A 15541-nucleotide genomic window follows, 5' to 3' on the forward strand; every position below is an offset into this window, starting at 1 on the left:
AGCCTGTGCTCCGCAACAAGAGAGGCCGCGATAGTGAGAGGCCCGTGCACAGCGATGAAGAGTGGCCCCCGCTTGCCACAACTAGAGAAAGCCCTCGCACAGAAATGAAGACCCAACACAGCAAAAATAAATAAATAAATTACTAAACTCCTACCCCCAACATCTTCTATATATATATATATATATATATATATATATATATATATATATATATATATATGTCAAGGCTGTGGTGGTTCTGCAGTCACGTAAGCCCCGCAGTTTAAGATCAGGATGGAAACAAAAAACCTCGTACAACCTGGTGACACGCTGTCTCATCCCAGCTCCTTATCCGGGACTGCCTAGCGAGGGCTTCCCGGCTGCTGGGAGCTGGGGGAGGTCATGCTCTGGTCCTTGAGGCCACTAGCAAAGGCCTGGAAGAAGTGGGGTCGGGGGAGGGAAAGGTGTAAGAGGGAGGCAAGAGAAGGATTTAAAAAAAAAGCCTCAGAGGATTCCTGTGGTGGCTGCCAGCCTGGGGCGCCTTCGTCACCTGGTGCTTGATTTTACACATGCTCAGCCTCTCCCCTCCAGCTGCCAGCCTCTCCCCTCCAGCTGCCAGCCTCTCGTTTATGTGTTCAAACCCCCTTCTCCTTGCCCCTAACAACAGGGTGGAGTTCCAGAACAAGTTCTACGTCGGGGCTGGTTACAAGTTTTCTCCGTTCTCCTTTAAACAAATCCTGGACGGGACAGCTGAGCAGTAGCTGCACGTCTGGCGGCTGCAGCCGCCTCTTCCATCAGTCACCTCCTACACCAGTCTCTGTGCCAATGAAAGAAGTGTTGTCTTGTCTTTAACGTCAGCCTGCATAAGGCAGTCAATGGAATGATTGTTCTCGCTAACCGGAGGGAGGAAGCCATGTATTGTATCTGTAAGCCTTGGGATTTGATATGACTTAACCATGTCGTAGAGAGACTACACAGGCAAGTCATTTCAACCTCATGTGGGGTCTTAATTGGCAAATCCTAGAATGATTGAGAAATGGGGAGAGGGGAGTGCCAAACTGAGATTTTCTTGTGATTAAACTTCTGGGTCATCCACTTTGTTATTAAGGTGTCTTTTTTCAACATTATTCTGTAAAATGGAGTATTGATAACTATAGGCCAAAGCTAAACAATAGAGTTACACAAAGTAACCCTAGAGAAAGGTTATGGTTTTTTATTCCTCATTTCCTCCTTCCTCAAATACCTTTTTTCCTTGTTGGGGGGCTAAGTTTTACAGGATTAGGGACGTTCTCAAGAATTTTCACTCCAGGTGAGGAAAAACAGATAATGTTCTCTGTTCAGATGGAGGCCTGGCCCTGGCGTGGCTCGAATTGTTAAGTCCTGTGGAATGAAGTGTGACAACATGATATCATCAGTGATTTTGTTTATTCTCAGTGCACATTGTGCTGGAGTTAACAGGAGAAAGAGATCTGTAGGCTTCAGCAAGTTCTGGAAAATGGCTTGCCGGAAAGGACACTGCCAGACAGTCTACCCTGATGCTCTCTGGGTCAGCCGGCCCCAGAGTCACTTCTTACGCATCTTCACTGGCAAACTTCCAAGATCCAGGTGTAGAGGAAGATGTGTTCCGTCGACTAGTCTGAACAGCCTGTATTCAGGTTAATTACCATCTTTATGGTAACTATACTGGTAGAATTAAGTGTCATTAACATTGGTGCAGTGCTTTACAGCTTACAAAGCAGTTTCACATAGTATCTAGCTTGTAATAAATTTCCAGAAGATCTGACCAAATGCAAAATCGCCTTTTGGACAGATCTCTCTTTTTTTTAAGCTCCCACCTGCCCCTCCGTGTAGTGGGGTTGACGATTGTTCATGTTCAAGTGTCGTCATTCAAGCCCAAGGAAACGTCCGTGTCACCTTCCACGTTGGTGTCCTGACTTGTGCAGCACAATTTAAGGCACAGCCAGGTGCTCAGCAAGTATTCATTTAATGATTAAAACAGGTTGAGCTCAAGAACGATATAGTTGGGGTCAGAAGACTCCGTATCTATGAGTTCCACCTTTGATACTTTATCATGTATGCCCTTGGGCAGGAACTGGAGTGTTCCACATATTGCTGGGGGTCGAAGAGCACCAAGCATGGATGAGGTACTCAGCCAATGGCATTGATCAAAGAAAAGGACAGACTAAAGTAGGACGTAAATGGTTCTTGTAAGTCCATAAATCCCCGTGCTGCCAAGGTCACCAGAGCGTTTCAAGGTTCTCTCGGCTCATCACTGCCCTTCTCAACGGCTATCTAAAAATACGCTATGCCTACATGGATCACAGCCTTTTGCCGTTTAATTCTAAACAGCGATGGCTGTGAGAAAAGGCATGAAAAAACAAAGCTGCCCTCTGCCCCTTGCTTGAGACCCCTGTTCTTTCAGAAATCCCCGGCCTTCTTGAGAACGACATCGTAGTTTCCTCCAAGGATTGGCAGCCTCTTTCTGTCTCAATGAGAGATGTCATCTCCCCTTTAAAAAGGGATTGGGTGAAGGGCTGCTGAGAAGAGGGTGTGACCGGCATGTCACTCAGTCGCCCAGGATGCACGATTGTTCCTTAAAGAATCCTGTTCACAGAACTAAGCTGAAAGGGGAGGAGAAGACCTGCGAGCCAGGCTTCTTGGGAAGGGAAGTCCAGAAGCCCCCAAGAGGCCATCAGTGGTCCAACTTCTGTGTAAGACTCAGCTGCAGTAAGGAAGAGCAGAAGAGCCCAAAACTGGAAAGCTTCCCAGGAAATACAGAGAGGTAAGAAACTCCGACAGGCAACATAGATCTGGATTTGCTTTTTCTGCTCTGGGAGCCAAGGGGATTTGACCATTAGTACTTGTCTGAATACAGATGGAGTATCAAAATTTCTCTCTTCTTACTGATGATATTGCAAAACAAATTACATCACACACACACACACACACACACACACACACACACACAAGTTCAGTTTTAAAAAGCTCTACATGGCCTAATTATTTTTGGCTCAAAAATTAAGTGTAGCAAAATGCAGTAGAATAAAATGTCCATCAGTTCTTAGAAATTGTTTGAATGAAGCCTGAACTCCATCTGAGCCCTTGAGTTTCACAGTAAATCCCCAATATGTCAGTTCTTTGAAGGCAGGCAATGGTTACTTTCCTACTGTAGGTTTTCAGGAATGATAGTGAGGGATGTGGAGCGTTCTTCCCCATGTTAGTCGCTATTTTCTTGAATTGGTCTGACTGGTTATCTATCTGTCCATCCCTCCATGCATCTATCCATCATCCATCCTCTTCCTAGGCTAGAAGGGATTTAGAATGACTTAGGGAGCCAAAGAATAGAAGATGCCAACTCAGCTTTTCCAACATTCTTTTTCAGCGTTGAGATTACAAGCTCTGTCTCTCAGTAACTTTCCTCATATTCATCTCCGAAATATTTTGTCCTCTTTATAAAAACTTTTTAAATGAAACTTTTGGCTGGAACTCAGGAAAATGTAGTAAGAGAATACTTTCCATATCTGTTAACTTTGAGTTAGTATTCGAGTGTCCTCTTAATGACATGGAATGAAAGCCCCTTTATTTTTTTTACTTATTTATTTTTAATTAATTAATTAATTAATTTTTGGCTGCGTTGGGTTTTCGTTGCTGCCCGCGGGCTCTCTCTAGTTGCGGCGAGCGGGAGCTACTCTTCGTTGCGGTGCGTGGACTTCTCGTTGTGGTGGCTTCTCTTGTTGCAGAGCATGGGCTCTAGGAGTGTGGGCTTCAGTAGCTGTGGCACATGGGCTCAGTAGCTGTGGCACGTGGGCTCAGTTGTTGTGGCACGTGGGCTCAGTAGTTGTGGCGTGTGGGCTCAGCAGTTGTGGCCCGTGGGCTCAGTAGTTGTGGCACATGGGCTTAGTTGCTCCGTGGCATGTGGAATCCTCCCGGACCAGGGCTCGAACCCATGTCCCCTGCATTGGCAGGCAGATTCTTAGCCTCTGCGCCACCAGGGAAGCCCTGCAAGCCTCTTTATAATTCACAGATGTGAATAACAAAATCCTGATAATACCCTATCAACAACCCTGCACCCCTACAACCAACATGCCCCCACCAAGGAATCCTGTGGTTGAAGGCCCCGTATAACCTACTAGGGCAGGAATGAGAACTTTCTCTGTTGCGGGTAGTTTATATGTTTGTTTTTTCCATCCCTTGGCAACCTCCCCTGACACTGGGAATGCATCTGAGCCTTGACCATCTTCAAGGAAGGGCTGGGCATTAGAAAGATTGATGTTACAGTTGGCGAAACTGAACGGGTTTGCTTCTCTGAGTGGAGTCTGGGTCACACGTGACTGCCAGCTTTTTTGTCCACCAGCACCGCACCCCTGCACCAACCAGGCCATTCCATGTTCAGAAGGTTTTTCTTTCTGTAAAATACGCTGGTTTTACAATTGAAAGCAATGTAGAACAAGCGCGTTCTTAGTGAAAATTACCCCTTTTGTTGCGCTCTTCATAAGTATAAGGTGACTGGGTTGGGTGGATATCACTGTTACATATCTGATTAGAGAGGTTATTTTTGGTCTTATGTTCCAATAGGCGTATGGCACGTGTGAGGGCTTCCTAACACCACTTAAGATGACCCTTGAAATTTAATCAATCTATTTTAGAAAACAAGCAAGTTTTTTCCCCCCAATTTGGGTGGTTTCTAATTTGAGTCCAAGGTGTTTTCATGTTGGCCAAATATTAGCAATAATTGCATTTGGAGAGGTATACATTTGATAACACTGTAGATGCTTAAAAACTTACCCTGAGTGTATTTGATTTGTGATTATGGTGAAATTTTAGAAATTTAGTTGATACCTTTATTCAGAGATGAGAAACAGTGCGACCATGAGCGCTTATCTTGCAGTGAGCACTGTGCCGTATGATACAAGCATTATCTCATTTAATCCTCATAACACACTTAAAAGAAGGAAGTTTATCAGTTAAAAATCACACATACCTGGCTAGTCCGAGTGTAGTGGTGTTTACAGTCGATCACAGACAGTTACAGATTTCTTTGTTCCTTCTCTACTCCCACTGCTTCGCTTGAGTAGCCTAAAGAAAGCACACACACACACACAAAGAGAGAGAGCTTTATTTTTTCCCCGTGGAAAATATGTCTGGAAGTGAACCATTCAAGGCTGTAGGAGAGCTCCAAATCCTCCTCGTCCTTCAGGTCTCAGTTTTTCAGGACTCGCCTCCCCGGGTCCCAGGACTCGGCAAAGCAGGGCCTCCCTTACGTTGCCAGAGCAACCTCTGCTACCCATGGGACCATGTGGTTCCTGCCTGAATACTTGCCTTTATCCCCCATTAGATTGTAAGTGCTTTGGGGGCAGGAACCCTTTTCATGATATTTTATTGTCTGATACATAGTGGTGTTCCATAAATATTTGTTGAAAGACAAAACACAGTTTCAGACATCTCTCCTGAAATTTCTATGCAGGTGTGTATTTAAATGAGATTTTATGAATCGGGATCATTGTATACATACATTAGGTACATACACATTGGAAAATGCTTTTCAGTGCCAAATAGCCTTTCACCTACGAGCTTTTAAATGACATTCTGTTACAGGAGTGTATTATAATTTGTTTGGTCACGTCTTTACTGGTCGGCATTTAAGTGGTGCCCAATTCTTTCATCGCTGTTGTCAAAAGAACAGTGTGTTGAGCTTTCATGCACCTTTATCTTCATTCACCTCTTTGATTACCTCACTAGAATGAATCCTAGGAGTGAAATTGCTTAGTCAACATTCTTTCATCTTTGCCTAACCGCTTTCTGGAAAAGTTGTAGCCGTGTACCCTCCCACCAATATCAGTGCCTGTTTCCCTTACATTGGGCACAACTGATCTTTAAGGTTTTTGCAAATCCAATAGAGGAAAATAACCCACTTTAATTTGAAGGCAGAGTTCTCTTCATATTATGGAAACCAAGTAATATCAGTCTCTTCAATCAAGAAACATGAAATCACAAATGTGAGCCTCCCTTCCTGCCATCAGCTTGTTTCTTTTCCTTTTTTTCGGCCGTGCCACCTGGCTTATGGGACTTTAGTTCCCCGACCAGGGATTGAACCCTGGCGCTTGGCAGTGAGAGCGGGAGTCCCCACCATTGGACCGCCAGGGAATTCCCTCAGCTTTAATTGAAGAGAAACTGAAGCAATTATCTTGGACCTAACACCTTTCTCTCCAGGAACTCTGTGATGAATCACTTCTCTTTGCTGATAAGAGAAGGAAAGTATGTAGGGCATTTATGACCCATGGAGCTACCTAATCCGTTAAAACACACACATCAAATTAAAACTTAATAGTAAGTGGCAGATTTCCTGGGTTTCTTTTCTTGCCACTCAATACTTTAGCAAGCAGACTTGCTGGAGATTGTTATTACTCTCTAAAACGTAAGCCTTCATGATTGTTAAAATTGCAAAACATGTTTAGACTGCTATGAGAAGTCATAAAACTTGACTGGAAGAAGAGATTAAGTGTTGATTGAATATTTAATTTACTGTTAAGCATTTTAGTTGTAACTGCACTTAAGATGAACTTACTGGGATTTTAAAAAATTATTTGCCTACCAAACTAAATTCTTTTATTCTGTAACACTAAAAATGGCCAGAATCACTTTTGGTTTTTAAGTCGGCTACTGCGATTGGCATGGCTATGCTTCAGGAAAAAAATGGATATAATTTATATACAATAAGATTCGCCATTTTAGAGTGTATAATTCAGTGATTTTTAGTATAGTCACAAGGTTGTGCAACCATTACCACCATCTAATTCTTACTGAATGACCTCATTTTCCTATTTTGATTAAGTTAGTAGTTTATCATCTCGAAACATGATAGTCATAGCCAATTTTTAATGTGTACTGAAGTCCTTTTTATAATCAAATTAAGCTGATTTTTCTCATAACTACTTTATTTTAAAAGTTACCAGATAAAGAACACCCCTCCAAAGGGTATTTGGACAACTTCTGGAAAGGGAGCAGTAGGAGTTTCCAGAACAGTGTATCTTTGTGAATTTCAGCCTCTCAGATGGGCTGAGAGACCAATCATTTTTACTTTTTCCACCCTGTGAAAATAACAGCTTTTTGTACTTTTCATGGTCTCCCTTGGTAGAGAGGATTTCATGAACTCATTTCTGAGCGTTATTGATTGCTCTCCCATCTGGGAATATTTGTGTCTCTGTGACAGTGTTTTAAGAAAACAAATAATATCTACTTTACAGTATAGTTGCTTTTCTGTGTATCTTTTGTGTCCCCAGCTAGATTAAAAACTTCTTAGGGAAGGGAACACTGTCAGACCCTCCTACAAAGTCTCTACAGGAGCCCACACAACAAGATACAGAGCTCGCACTTGGCAAACACTGATGACCTTGACGTGCTTCTCTACAGCAGCTCTGCAGCTATTTCTGTGTTCTGGGGAAAGGGGATCTTTGAGTTCTGATTCTGCTGCTTCTTAGTGGTCTGACATTGGAAAAGTTACTTAAGAATCTCAGAACCTCATTTTCTCAACTATCTATTTTGAAAAATGTTACACATCTTCAAAAGCAGAGGATGGTCAAATAAACCCCAGTGTACCTGAAACAGGAGGGAAGGAGGCAGGGCACAACCTTTGAAAGAATGACATAGCCCGAGGACATAAACTGATTAGACATAAACTGATTAGAACCAAATGGGTCCAAGATGGCAGACAAGTCGACTGCACTAGACCTTGAGCCCCAGTACACACTCACTCAGCAAGCTAAATGACACACCCACAGAAGCCATGACAGTTCCGAGACCCACAGTAAGGATCAAAGAGTGGGTGGTGGCCCAGTTCCTGGAAATCCCCGCCCCTTTCTAAAATAGCTGGAATACTCCTCCCACTCATTAGCCTAGGAAATTACCCACCCCTATAAAAACTGACAACCCCATACCCTGGTGCCTTTCTCACCTTCTGAGATGGCCCACACTCTGTCTGTGGAGTGTGTTTCTCTCTAAATAAATCCACTTCTTACCTATCACTTTGTCTCTCACTGAATTCTTTCTGCGATGAGACATCAAGAACCTGAGCTTCATTAAGTCCTGAAACCAGGTGTGAGATCTCAGTTGGAAGACTGTGGGTTTTGGCCGGGTTCGAGTCCCAGCTGCATGGGTTCAAGTCCCAGTCTGAGGTGCACGGTTTCATACCCACTATCCCCTTCAATAATTTTCACCATATGGCCATTCTTTTTTCATCTATACACCCATCTCCTTCTTCTGCACTCTATTCCCAACCCACCACTGAATTATTTTAAAACAAATCCCAGACGTCAAATTTCATCTAAATATTTCAGCATGTATCTCTAAAATGTAAGGATTTTTTCTACTGTGACCATAATATCGTTGTCACACCTAATGATGTCATCAGTAATTCCTTAATATCATCAGACTTTCAAGCTTGCTTGCAGTTCCCTGATGTTCTATCATCTCTTTTTCATCTCATTTGCTTTCTTCTTGTTGTTTTACAATTGGTTTGTTTGAATGAGGCTCCGGACAGATTAACTCATTTATTTGGCTGGTGTGTCTCCTTTCTGTTAGTCTATAGGTTCTCCTTTCCTCTTTTTTTCTTGCCATTTATTTATTGAAGAAGTTGGGTCATTAACCTGTAGAACTTCTAGCATGCTGGGTTTTTCGTATTGCATCCACATGGTATAGTTTGACATGTTTCTTCCTCCCCTGTGTAAACTGGCAGTTAGAGCTAGGGACTTGTTCAGATTCATGTTCAATTTCTCTTGATGAGACTAGGGCACTGGTGATGTTGTGTATTTCCTTCCTCGTGCATCTCATTGGGGACAACATCACATCTGATCATCTCTTTCCGTGGCATGAGGAGCCATTGTTGGGTTCAGGGGTTATAAGTCTTATCCATCTGCGTAAAATTCTCTCTCAGCCTTTCACCTAGTAGTTTATCAGCCGTTGATGGTCATTGCCTGGATCCGTTATTTCTTTAGGAGTTGTACAATCACAATTTAATTCTATCCTTCTTTAGGATGTTTTCGCTGAAATTAAAAAATACTTTTCTTTCACCAACTGTTTGGTTACCCTGAAATACAGACAATCTGTACAAGAAAGGCAAGATATTTACTAGTTTTCAGAATAATGAGTTGGTTTCTTAGTATTCTCCAAAGGGGATCAGTGAGATTATCATATTAGTAATCCTAAAATTTTGGTATCTTTGATGGGCTTCAGTTCTTTGCAACCATTCTTCTTTGTGTGTGTATGTGTGTGTGTGTGTGTGTGTGTGTGTGTATGATACATAATGAACTCATATTGATATTTGCAATTCAAAATTAGGATATAAAGTCTTTATATAACTTCTTTGATTTTTGTATCTTCTTACACTGAAAATCTTGGTTCCTAATAATAGTAACATAATTTCTTTATCCTATAATATGTACTAGTATCAAAATAATGAGACCAACATTATTACTAACAGTATAATTACTGAGAACAGATTAAGATATCTGTTTATCCCACTAGGGATGTAAGAGTTAAATTACTATGTTAAAGCCATTTGAAAAAAATGTTTCACTAATTTCAGCTTTCCTTGTTTTATTTTTCTTTTGATTTTTAGAGTTAAGATTTTTTTAGGATTAAATACCCAAAAAGGGGTGGGAGGGGAGATAAAAAGAAGTGCTCCATGGGTTTCTGTCAGAATTAAATGAAAATAAGGTGAGAAAGCATGCTATAACATATGATTACACTGTAAACCGTAGGATCTATGAAGATGTAAAGCATTGGCTATTGTGATTAGTTTTCTGTAGCAAAGCCTACCTTCATTCCCAGTCAGAGGACCCTATTGGTTAAACTGTCAGGAGCTCACCTGGCCCCCTTCTCCAGGTTGATTACTAGCCACCAGGGCCCAATTCTCTCGTTTGGCCATTCAATCTCTCCATGATTTAACTTGTCCGTGTTTCAGGTTTTTCCTTGTAAAATAGTGATAAATTATAATACCTACTTCACTGATTTTCTATGAAGATTAAAGGGGAATATACACTAGATTTTATTTCTTTCCTTCTTCCTTCCCCTGTTTCCGGCATTTTCCCTCCCCTGTTTCCTGCAGGGAAGCCGTGTGGGGAATTTGAACCATTTACAAGATGGCAGCCAAGCGGACAGAGCCGGTCACCATCATTAGCCTTCGGGAGTTGAACCTGGGGACCCCAGAGCCACAGCCAAAAGGTAAGGGGATCATAGAAATCTCTGGTCCTCAAGTTACCGTTTAATTCCCCCTCTTCCCTGTATTTACTATTTTGATAATAACAAATTGGTTTTCCAACATCCTCTGGGGTGAGTGATGATCTGCATACATTCCCTTCCCACAGAGGCTGTTGCTTTCTTTGCCTTTCCTTGTTAGTCAAAGACATTCACCGTGGAGGACGCCGTGGAGACCATTGGATTCAGACGTTTCCACATTGCCCTCTTTCTGATCATGGGCAGCATGGGGTGAGTGCTTGGAGATCCTCTGAGTCTCCCAAGCTAATTCATCGTCGGACGTGTAGAGTCTTCCACTTCCCTCCAGCTCGGGGTTGTCCGCTCAGGGAGGGATGTGAGAGGGAGCGGGAACCCTGTGGGGTAGATAATTCCCAAATACTTTTCTTCCACCTTTGGCAGTTGTTTGGTTATGAGCAAATGAATATCTGTGTTCTATCTTCTGGGAATTCAATACCCTTTTTTTTTTTTTTTTTGCTAGCTATAGAATTTTATTTCTCCTGTAGTTTCTGTTGGGTCTGACATTTAATCTTTTTTTTTTTTTAATGGACGTGTAGTTGATTTACAATGTTGTATAAGTTTCAGGTATACAACAAAGTGATTCGGTTTTATATATATTATGTATACATATGTGTGTGTGTGTATATATATATATATATGAATATATATACACTTTTTCAGATTCTTTTCCATTATAGGTTATTACAAGATATTGAATGTAGTTCCCTGTGCTAACAGTGGGTCCTTGTTGTTTATCTATCTATTTATTTATTTATTATTTGGTTTAGTTTATTCATTTTGGGCTGCGTTGGGTCTTCATTACTGTGTGCGAGCTTTCTCTAGTTGCAGTGAGTGGGGGCTACTCTTTGTTGTGGTACACGGGCTTCTTATCGCGGTGACTTCTCTTGTTGTGGAGCACGGGCTCTAGGTGCATGGGCTCAGTAGTTGTGGCTCGCGGGCTCTAGAGCACAGGCTCAGTAGTTGTGGCGCACAGGCTTAGTTGCTCCGTGGCATGTGGGATCTTCCTGGACCAGGGCTCGAACCCATGTCCCCTGCATTGGGAGGTGGATTCTTAACCACTGCGCCACCAGGGAAGCCCTGTTTATCTATTTTATATATAGTATTGTGTATCTGTTAATCCCAAACTCCTAATTTATCCCTCCACACTCCTACCCAGGGTAGCACTAATTTTAGCACTAATTTTGCTCTGTAGTCATTCTTTCCTGATGATGAACTCATACTGTTTTGTACTCGTTGCTTTTTTGCTAGCTTTCATGAATCTTGCCTCTCCATCCCAGCTTCTTGAAATCAGGGACTATTTCAAAGATCCATTTGCAAGGGATATGCCCTAAGATCTTGATGAGTATAAAACAGCAATGCTGGGTTGACGTGGATGCTGGTGGCTAGCTAGGGTCACCTGCCAGCTACGTGGCTCCCACACAACACCTTCATAGTGTTAAATGCAAAAACATAGATCAGCAACGTCACAAGGGAATACGTGTCATAAATCTTGAGGGATACTCTCAAATTGTTCAAACCATAAATATTACATCCATGAAAGCCAAAGTTCTTCTGCACTTCTTTATCCAACTAGCAGTGCTAAATCGGTACATAATAGGTCCTCCCTATGTGGGGTAGGGGAAGGAGGAGTTTAGGACTAGAAGGATGATGGACAGACAGATGTGGGAAGAAGTGATGACAAGCTAGCACTTTGACATGGTGTTTTCCCTCCTTCTTTAAGGTTGCTGAGGCCACGGAGATCACGTTAATAGCGGTTGTGTCTCCTGTCATCCGCTGTGAATGGCAGCTGGAGAATTGGCAGGGGGCGTTAGTGACCACGGTAAGTGACTGCTTCCTGTGCTGAGAATAAACCAGCTGAGGACCCAGGGCTTCTGCTTCCTTTCCGATCCCACTGGGCCGAGAGCCACAGGATCTGTCTCCACTTGGTGTGGTGGCTTCCCAAACTCATGCGTTTGCAGGCCCAAACTAGCATTTGAGGCCTTTCTCCTGTTTTTCTTTTCCTCTAGGGAGCATAACCTTGAACTGCTCATTTTCCAGACCCTGGCAAGAGCCCGGAAGAGACAGATGCAAATCAGAGAAAGTGAGCCTTAGCCATGGGTTAGTTACGGTTCAAGTCAGAACACTAAGAGCCTACTCAGGCCATAGTGACCTAACCAGTCACCAACTTACTCTCAATGAATTGTGTGTGTTATGCATTAAATTTTTCTCTGAGACCATCATGAATAGCTTTATGAATTGGACACTAAGTTTTGCTATGAAATGGATTTAAGGATGTTACTCTTCATTCTTTCAATTGGTATTTATTAAGCACCAAGTAATTGCCAGCAGACTGTGTGTGTGTGTGTGTGTGTGTGTGTGTGTACGTGTGTGTGTGTGTGTGTGTGTGTGTGTGTGCGCGTGCATTCATTTACTTGAGTATTGAAGCTGGTTTTCATGAAGGTGAGACTTAATAGAGAGAAATCCCATGAGCCAGACGCCAACTCCTCGCTGAAGGAGGGGAACGTCTGGGAGGTAGGTAGTTGGTGATGGGTAGAGGATGACAGTCAGATGGCAGAGGCCTTGAAGGAGGGTAAGGCTACAAGAGACTAAGACCTCCTTCGCCCCCAACCCCTGGGGGGCTACAGAAGGCTGTGGGGTAAGGGGGGCCCCTACCCTCTCACTTACTGCCTTAACCAAATTTTACCTGGGAATTCTCACCTGTGTTGGGTACTAGGAAAAATTCCCCCTCACCTGAGGAACTGATCTCTGTTCTCCTCCCAGATAATGTATATTATACGCCCAGTTGTGTTTATTTCTGTGTCCTGGAGGCCAGGAAATTTGGAGCCCAATTTTATGCCTAATCGTGGCAGCAAATCTGCCATTATTCTTTTTCGGGCCTCTCGCTGCCGCGGCCTCTCCCGCTGCGGAGCACAGGCTCTGGACGCGCAGGCCCGGCGCCCATGGCTCACGGGCCCAGCCGCTCCGCGGCATGCGGGATCTTCCCGGACCGGGGCACAAACCCGCGTCCACTGCATCGGCAGGCGAACTCTCAACCACTGCACCACCAGGGAAGCCCTGCCTTTATTCTTTTAGCTCTGTTTCCTTCTTTAAAATTGCACTTGTTCCATTTTTAAGTTTTCCTAATACTTTTAGAAGAGAGAGAGGGTATAAATAAAAATAACTAAAGACCTTATTAGGGCTTGTACCAATAGTTAAGTGACTCATTGTGTTTTGTTTTCTTTTACGTATAAAATAGGTACAGTTTAGAGCTTCCCTGGTGGTGCCGTGGTTGAGAGTCCGCCTGCCGATGCAGGGGACACGGGTTCGTGCCCCGGTCTGGGAAGATCCCACATGCCGCGGAGCGGCTGGGCCCGTGAGCCATGGCCGCTGAGCCTACGCTCCGCAACGAGAGAGGCCACAGCAGTGAGAGGCCCTCGTACCGCAAAAAAAAAAAAAAAGTACAGTTTTGAAAGCATGCCTTGTCCATCCTTGTAGCTTTAGGGTCACTGCTGTAACGTTTTGTGTAGTTATCAGCGTACCACAGCTGGTTTGTAGGTCTGCACGTCTTCATTCCTGAGAATGTTGGTGGTCCAGGTGTGGTGTTTGCATCTGTAACTGTCATGAAACTATACTTTATGGTACCATTTCTGTATTTACAGCTCACATCTCATTGGTTGCTTTTATGTTGTTCCTACTGGTGCCTAAAGAGGCTCGTCGATGTCAGCAGTAACCTGGCTTCCCTTGTTAGGTGGGTCACAGCTCACAAATCTTTTCTCTAGGTAATTCAACTCACCCAAGATGTGACTGCTCCCTGCTCCAAGTTCCTTGCCTCCTCCTGTCATTTAGTCTCTGTCATCCTGGCTATGAGTCCCATCTGTCCCCTGGGCTCACTGACCACAACCTTACTAACAGGAGGGCCTCAGACTGGTTTAGCAAAGAGGCAGCATTTTCACCACCTCCCAGGCTTCCCATCCCCCAACTTCAGCTCCACTTTCTGGACGGTCTGGCCATGAAGACTTAAGGCCTTAAGGATTATGAGTGAATTATGTCCCTCACATTTTTTGTGAATAAGAGAGTTAGTGCTGGAGAAACAAAACTGTAGAAAGGAGCAGGCCCTCCAAGGTAGGGGAGGGGGAGGGGAGGGGGGGAGAGAGAGAGAGAGAGAGAGAGAGAGAGAGAGAGAGAGAGATTAATCCCCGTCTCTATGTGGTCCCCAGGATTAGAGTTCACAAGCTTTGGGGTTCACATAGGCTTGGAGTTAAGGTTTATTCTCTAGACAGGCTTAATAGTAAAGAACTCAGCCTTAGGAAAGTCACTTTTTTTACACTGAATGGGAAGAAAGCAAGGAGTAAAAATCTGTCACTTATGCGGGAGGACAGAGTAAAATTTGAATTTAATTTTAGTTGACTCTTTACTTTTTTTTGTTGTTGCTGTTAAAGATTTTTTTTTTGATGTGGACCATTTTTAAAGTCTTTATTGAATTTGTTACAATATTGCTTCTGTTTTATGTTTTGGTTTTTTGGCCACGAGGCACATGGGATCTTAGCTTCCCGACCAGGGTTCAAACACGCACCCCCTGCATTAGAAGGCAAAGTCTTAACCACTGGACCGCCAGGGAAGTCCCTGTTTCTTTTACTTTTATTAATCAGCTAATTCACTTTAATACAGTGTTATTAACACAGCATCTCAATAAAGTTTTTTTTTTTTTTTTTTTTTTTTTTGCGGTACGCAGGCCTCTCACTGTCGTGGCCTCTCCCGTTGCGGAGCACAGGCTCTGGACGCGCAGGCTCAGAGGCCATGGCTCACGGGCCCAGCCGCTCCGCAGTATGTGGGATCTTCCCGGACCGGGGCTCGAACCTATTGTCCCCTGCATCGGCAGGCGGACTCTCAACCACTGCGCCACCAGGGAAGCCCTCAATAAAGTATTTTAAGTCCTAAGAACTAATTTCCTCCCTGCCACAGGCAGTTTCTCTATCGTTTCCTATTATTCAAGTTGATTAAAAAAAAAAAAAGTTCACCTTTCCCTTCTTGGAGGGAGTTTGATAATTGCAGGTTCCACAATAGAAACTGCTTATATCAGGAGACCCAAAGTTTGGAGATTCACCAACTGATATGACTTCTCAAAAAAATGGTGTGGCTGACATAAGGTTAAGATTAAAAAAATATATATTTGACAAGGAAGGCCATCAGAAGAAGAGGAAAAGGGAGCAGAACATGTGACCCCAAAATATGCCCCTTTGGCATGTGAATTATTTTGAGCTGAAGGCAATCAAGACCCAGCCGACTCAAGAAAAACTTTTACATTTCCCTTAAC

The 15541-nt window shown here is 43.3% G+C and overlaps 2 protein-coding genes across 2 annotated transcripts in view; both read left to right on the forward strand.

The window, feature by feature from the left end:
- Positions 1-1024, forward strand: part of ATP6V0A4 (ATPase H+ transporting V0 subunit a4) — a 47607-nt gene extending 46583 nt beyond the window's left edge. The window contains exon 20 of the mRNA XM_060155948.1: positions 647-1024. Coding sequence (XP_060011931.1) covers positions 647-740 — 94 coding nt within the window. The 3' untranslated portion in view covers positions 741-1024. The remainder of the gene's footprint in view (positions 1-646) is intronic.
- Positions 1025-10115: 9091 nt separating this feature from the next.
- SVOPL (SVOP like) overlaps positions 10116-15541 on the forward strand; it is a 62440-nt gene continuing 57014 nt past the window's right edge. The window contains 3 exon segments of the mRNA XM_060157560.1: positions 10116-10197; positions 10371-10465; positions 11969-12067. Coding sequence (XP_060013543.1) covers positions 10116-10197; positions 10371-10465; positions 11969-12067 — 276 coding nt within the window.

The sequence above is a fragment of the Lagenorhynchus albirostris genome, chromosome 8 (assembly GCF_949774975.1).
Source record: "Lagenorhynchus albirostris chromosome 8, mLagAlb1.1, whole genome shotgun sequence".
Classification (NCBI taxonomy): Eukaryota; Metazoa; Chordata; class Mammalia; order Artiodactyla; family Delphinidae; genus Lagenorhynchus; species Lagenorhynchus albirostris.